This window comes from Nematolebias whitei, chromosome 3, assembly GCF_014905685.2.
Source record: "Nematolebias whitei isolate Nwh7 chromosome 3, NemWhi1, whole genome shotgun sequence".
In the NCBI taxonomy this organism is placed as follows: domain Eukaryota; kingdom Metazoa; phylum Chordata; class Actinopteri; order Cyprinodontiformes; family Rivulidae; genus Nematolebias; species Nematolebias whitei.
This window is the reverse complement of record NC_056500.1, coordinates 1,056,763-1,063,110: the sequence shown is the minus strand read 5'-3', so window position 1 is coordinate 1,063,110 and position 6,348 is coordinate 1,056,763. Positions and strand designations below refer to the sequence as shown.

At 43.1% G+C, this 6,348-nt stretch overlaps 1 protein-coding gene across 1 annotated transcript in view; it reads right to left on the bottom strand.

Annotated features, from left to right (window-relative positions):
- The window catches only part of LOC119430354 (rab11 family-interacting protein 4), a 27,566-nt gene that overhangs the window by 12,547 nt on the left and 8,671 nt on the right, over positions 1-6,348 (bottom strand). The window contains exons 3-5 of the mRNA XM_037697760.1: positions 4,662-4,847; positions 1,549-1,683; positions 260-295 (exon numbers count right to left, since the gene is read on the bottom strand). Coding sequence (XP_037553688.1) covers positions 260-295; positions 1,549-1,683; positions 4,662-4,847 — 357 coding nt within the window. The remainder of the gene's footprint in view (positions 1-259; positions 296-1,548; positions 1,684-4,661; positions 4,848-6,348) is intronic.

Below are 6,348 nucleotides of genomic sequence, written 5' to 3'. Positions count from 1 at the left end.
CAGTAAGGAGGTAGTGAGGTCCAGTCTCCTTCTGAGAGATACAGTAAGGAGGTAGTGAGGGCCAGCCTCCCTCTGAGAGGTATGGTGACAGTGAGGGCCAGCCTACCTCTGGGTGTTCATGCCTCTGTCAATATGCTCAACACAAACACAGTTCAGATTGTAAAAGTCAAAGACACACGAGAGAGTGACCTTTGGTGTGCGCACGCGCATGCACATGCCCCCTCCCCACCACCACTACACACACATGTGATCTGCCTACCTTCCAAAAGCTGTGCTGGACATTTTTCTGCTGGGGCTGCAAAAGAAAAGAAAACAGTTTTTCATGGTTTACTATAAAAACTTCAAAAGGTCTGACTCAGTGTTACAGCGGACATGGCAGTTATTAAGATTTGGTTATTGTGTGTGATTTGTTTGGGAGCTGTTACAACCGGGACCCGGTCTGCCGCCGTTTGGACCTGCGGGCCGCTGGAACCGAGGGAGCCGAGCTGCAGCTGTCGGATCTGGGAGCTGTTGCAACGGAGATCCGGTTGCTGACGTTTAGACCATTTCAGCGATTCTCTGCTCCGATTCTTCGAGTTTTGCTGCGTGGTTCGATACCTCGCCCTTTATTTCCGAGATCTTTAAGTTGATACTTTCTTTAAGGCCTCCTATTTCTTCCTTCATTTCCTTCTTTATGTCACATTTAAATGCAGCGAAGTTACTTTTGAATTCAATCTTAAAAGACTGAAGTTCCTGGAGAATGTCCCAGAGGCACAGGCCTGTGACACCTGCCGTTTCTTCTGATGGTCGTGCTCGCTGCCCTCGGCCACAGACATCTCAACTCGGCTCAGAGTCTGTTTGGATTTTTTTTCGTGAATTCTTGAATGTTACTTTGTCTTCTTGTTCTTCTCTCACCTTTCATTACACTCTTGTTATGATTTTCTCTTACATTTAATTCTATTGTGAGTTTTTTTATCGAGTGTTGATCGGGAGCTGTTATCTTAAGCGGTCATCCTGTTGGCGTCCCAAACCAGAAGTCCCCGGATCCCAACTGACCCCTACATAAAGTGCAAAGCAGTAATCCAATCACGTGATGATGGAGGAGTAGATTATTGTCTCAATGGTGATCTGATGATCAAAATCAAGATCAGAATCTGTTTTGGCCCCCAGGTTTGTAATCATTGAGCCAAGGATGTAGATCTACATTGGGGGTGTCAGTGAAGACGCCCAAAAACACAACATTAGTCCTTTTACCATTCAAGTGTAAAAAATTCAGTGCCAGATTATTTACAATATTTGTGCTGTTATTATATGTAAAACATGGAGATATGTTTCTTTTTTTCATCACAGTCACTCAGTTTAACTTCTGTGTTTCTATTTTGTGGCTTTATTTTTGAATTGCGTCTTTTTTTCCATTACAAAGTAAAACCAGTCAAACATGTTGCAGTTATTGAGAACATGTTCTAAGATAATGCCTGTGGTGAAGAAGAGTACTTACTTAACTAGTACAATATTTTATTGTTACCTTCTTCTGAAGGCATGTAGTCGTTTTTCAGGTAAATGTTGTACCTGCTAGCCCTGAGGTGTTTGAGGCGAGCCTCCAGGTCATTGAGCAGGTTGACCTTTTTGCTGCACTGGGAGCAGTAAACGTCCATGAGATCTCCGGCGTAGTGGTGACGCACTTTACGAGGGGTCTGACCCGCGCTGCAAAAACACAAACAAAAACACTCACACTCCGTCTCAAACAGTGCCAACTCAACCACAGCTCAAATTAAATAAACCAAAAATCAGATCTAAAAATATAAACCACAAAAATCTTATTAAAATAAACACAACTACTTTACCAGAACAAAATCATTAAATCATTAAAAGGACTATTGAACATCAGACCTCTTTCCTCTAATTCCCTGTTAGCAGAGGTTAATTTGAGCCGGATCCTGCAGGAACATGATCCGGGAACTCTCTCCTTTGGACCCGTTCTGTTCTGGCAACTCTTTGTTCGGATGCGGTTAGCTCCGCCCCTAAAACTCCAAAAGAGTTAACTGTTTGGCCCTCTGGTACTCCTCAGCTGCCTCTGGAGTCCCACCAGCCAACAAGGCCCAATAGGACTCCTTCTTCAGCTTGACAGCCTCCCTAACCGGGGTGTCCATCACCAAGTTTGTGGATGGCCACCACGAGAAGCAACGACAACCTTGCGGCCACAGCTCAAGGCAGCCACCTCAATAAGTGAGGTGCGGATGAAGAGTCGAATAAAGTCCAGCCCCTCTCAAGGAGATTGGTTCCAGAGTTCATGCTGTGCGTTGAGGTGAGCCCAACTACAAACCTGATTCCAAAAAAGTTGGGACACTAAACAAATTGTGATTAAAACTGAATGCAATGATGTGGAGATGGCAAATGTCAATATTTTATTCATAATATAACATAGATGACAGATCAAAAGTTTAATCTGAGTAAATGTAACATTTTAAAGGAAAAATATGTTGATTCAAAATTTCACAGTGTCAACAAATCACAAAAAAGTTGGGACAAGTAGCAATAAGTGGCTGGAAAAAAGAAATTGAGCATATAACGAACAGCTGGAAGACCAATTAACACTAATTAGGTCAATTGACAACATGATTGGGTATAAAAAGAGCTTCTCAGAGTGTCAGTGTCTCTCAGAAGCCAAGATGGTAAGAGGATCACCAATTCCACCATTGTTGTGCAGAAAGATAGTGCAGCAAAACCAGAATGGTGTTACCCAGCGTAAAATAGCAAAGACTTTTAAGTTATCATCATCAACCGTGCATAACATCATCAAAAGATTCAGAGAATCTGGAACAATCGCTGTGCGTAAGGGTCAAGGCCGTAAAACTCTACTGGATGCTCGTGATCTCCGGGCCCTTAAACATCACTGCACCTCAAACAGGAATGCCACTGTGAAGGAAATAACAGAATGGGCTCAGGAATACTTCCAGAAAGCATTGTCAGTGAACACAATCCACCGTGCCATCCGCCGTTGCCAGCTGAAACTCTACAGTGCAAAGAGGAAGCCATTTCTAAGCAAGCTCCACAAGCTCAGACGTTTGTACTGGGCCAGGGGTCATTTAAAATGGAGTGTGGCAAAATGGAAGACTGTTCTGTGGTCAGATGAGTCACGATTTGAAGTTCTTTATGGAGCACTGGGACGCCATGTCATCCGGACCAGAGAGGACAAGGATAGCCCAAGTTGTTATCAACGCTCCGTTCAGAAGCCTGCATCACTGATGGTATGGGGTTGCATGAGCGCTTATGGCATGGGCAGCTTGCATGTCTGGAAAGGCACCATTAATGCAGAGAACTATGTTCAGGTTCTAGAACATCATATGCTCCCATCTAGACGTCATCTCTTCCAGGGAAGACCCTGCATTTTTCAACACGATAATGCCAGACCACATTCTGCAGCAATCACAACATCATGGCTACGTAGGAGAAGGATCCAGGTACTGAAATGGCCAGCCTGCAGTCCAGATCTTTCACCTATAGAGAACATTTGGTGCATCATAAAGAGGAAGGTGCCACAAAGAAGGCCCAAGACGATTGAACAGTTAGAGGCCTGTATTAGACATGAATGGGAGAGCATTCCTATTTCTAAACTGGAGAAACTGGTCTCCTCTGTCCCCAGATGTCTGTTGAGTGTTGGAAGAAGAAGGGGGGATGCCACACAGTGGGAAAAATGGACTTGTCACAACTTTTTTGGGATTTGTTGACGCCATGAAATTTGGAAACAACAGATTTTTCCCTTAAAATGAAACATTCTCTCAGTTTAAACTTTTGATCTGTGATTTGTGTTCTATTCTGAATAAAATATTAGATGTTGGCACCTCCACATCATTGCATTCAGTTTTTATTCACAATTTGTTTAGTGTCACAACTTCTTTGGAATCCGGTTTGTATATCTAGTCGGTACCTCTCAACCTCAGGCTTAAGATCAGGCTCCTTCCCCACCGGAGAGGTCACGTTCCATGTCCCAAGAGCAGCTTTTGTAAGCCAGGATCAGAGCGCCAAGGTCCCTGCCTTCGGCCACTGCCCATGGCATTCATGCACCCTACTTTTGTGGCCCTTCCTGCAGGTGGTGGGTCCACAGGAAGGCAAACCCATGCTGCTCCTTCGGGCTGAGCCCGACCGGGACCCATGGGTAGAGACTCGGTCACCAGGTGCTCGCCGACGAGCTCCTCCCCCAGGCCTGGCTCCAGGGTGGGGCTCCAGTAACCCACGTCCGGGTAAGGGACACAGAGTTCCTTGCTGTATCATGTCCATAAAAATCTTCGAAATCGCTCTTTGTCCGGCCTGTCACCTAGGACCAATCTACCTTTGGAGACCCTACCAGGGACAATTATAATTGTCCCCGACAGCATAGCTCCTAGGATCATTCAGGCGCACAAACTCCTCCACCACAATAATGTGACGATTCAACGAGGAGTGAAGTGAATTCAATACATCAATACATCAAATAAGATATTAATTTTTCATATTATTTCCAAAGAATCATGATTTAAAAAATTGGAACTGTTTCTTTACATGGGAAACAAAATCAGTTGGACTATTCCACAGTATATTACAATAACTTAAATTAAATTTAAAAAATCATGAGAAACACAGTAAAACATGGCTGAGTTCAAGTATAAAACATCAATAATCTCTGCTTTAATCTCATTGTTCACCTTGACGGCACAGATGAGCCGAGGTCAGAGTAGCCGTTGGTTCGAGTCTCATCGTCAGGTGAGGGGCTGCTGGCCGTGCAGTCTGCTTCCTCTCCCTCTCCGTAGTCCTCAAACTGCTCCTCGTTCAGAGAAGCCGAGGAGCGTGTGGACAGGTCAGAGGTCACAGAGACACTCGTCTGAGCACACCTGCAGAACAAAGAAACCAGTTCTGTACTTTCCTATCTCAGTTCATCAAAATAATTAGCACGTCATATTAGAGAATTTACATTGTCTACTTTTTTAAACATTGACATATATCTCTAATGTGTCTAAGGGGTGCAGTTTGTTCTATAAACATACAGAGAGGAAGAAAGCAGCTTAATATTTAAAAATATACATGATTTTACCCACCTTGTCACTTCATTGACATATAATTTTAACGATGTGGCCGAAGTGAAAAAGAAAGTGATATAATAAAAGAAATTCCTGGACTTTACTCTTCCTCATCTCTCTCTGGTAATGACTCAAAATGATCCAAAGAAACATCAGATTCTTCTCTACTGTCTGTGTTGTAGCAACACTCTGTTCACGTGCAAGCATTTGACATCACTTCCTGTTACTGTGCATGCAAATATCGCAACAACTCTTCATCTCAGAGGTGTGAAATTTGCTTTGCAATGTTATTTTCCAATAATGCTCTCGTATGTCTTGCAAGATTTTTATGTCACCGGCACTTTAAGGTTGAACAACACCTGGATCTGCAGTTTTGGAACGATAAAAGTGACGTATTGCAAGATCCAGCTACTCAAACCGCTGACATGAAGAATTGTTGCGATATTTGCATGCACAGCAACAGGAAGTAGAATTCAGCTAGGCCTGAATACAGCTTTATAAATCATTTTATCTGCTTAGGTTAGGAAGTGTGAACACAACCTGTTCTAAGTGTCACTGCTGGATCTCTTGCTGAATGGATGTGACTCCACCCAAGCAGCAGTTACCACCTGAATGTCTCTGGGTACAAACAAAAAGGCTATACGTTTTAATAGACTCTATCAAAACCCTTTTGATTAAAAATGTCAGTTTTAATAACTAGAGTGGAATAGTGGGAAGCAATGAGGTGAGTTTCTCTTTAGATTAATGCTTGTTACGATTGTTTTAGCACTTATTGGACCCGCTGTGGTGACCGTGAGCTATAATGTGGTGCATCAAACCCAGAACAAGTCTGAATAAAGTTGCATTATCATCTTTTAAACATGCTGCAGACAATATGCTCAAAGTAAAGCATCAGTGCCACACTGAACTCTTTTAAGTCGCTAATTAGTGCATGCTCCTCTGTTTATTTTATACAGTATGTGGTAATTAAGTGAGTGAGTGTGTGTGTGTGTGTGTGTGTGTGTGTGTGTGTGTGTGTGTGTGTGTGTGTGTGTCAGCATACAGCATGGGTAACTGTGAATAGATCTCATAAATGTTTTGAAATACACCTTTAAACACCCAACATGCACGTTATCAGATCACCAGAATACAGATGTGAAGTGCATGGTGTGAACAGGGCCTGTGAGCCAGAGAACATTTTTCTGAGCCAGAGAACATTCTTATGAGTCAGAGAATGTTCTTATGAGCCAAAGAACGTTCTTATGAGTCAGAGAACGTTCTTATGAGCAAGAGAATGTTCTTATGAGCCAGAGAACTTTCTTATGAGACAGAGAAC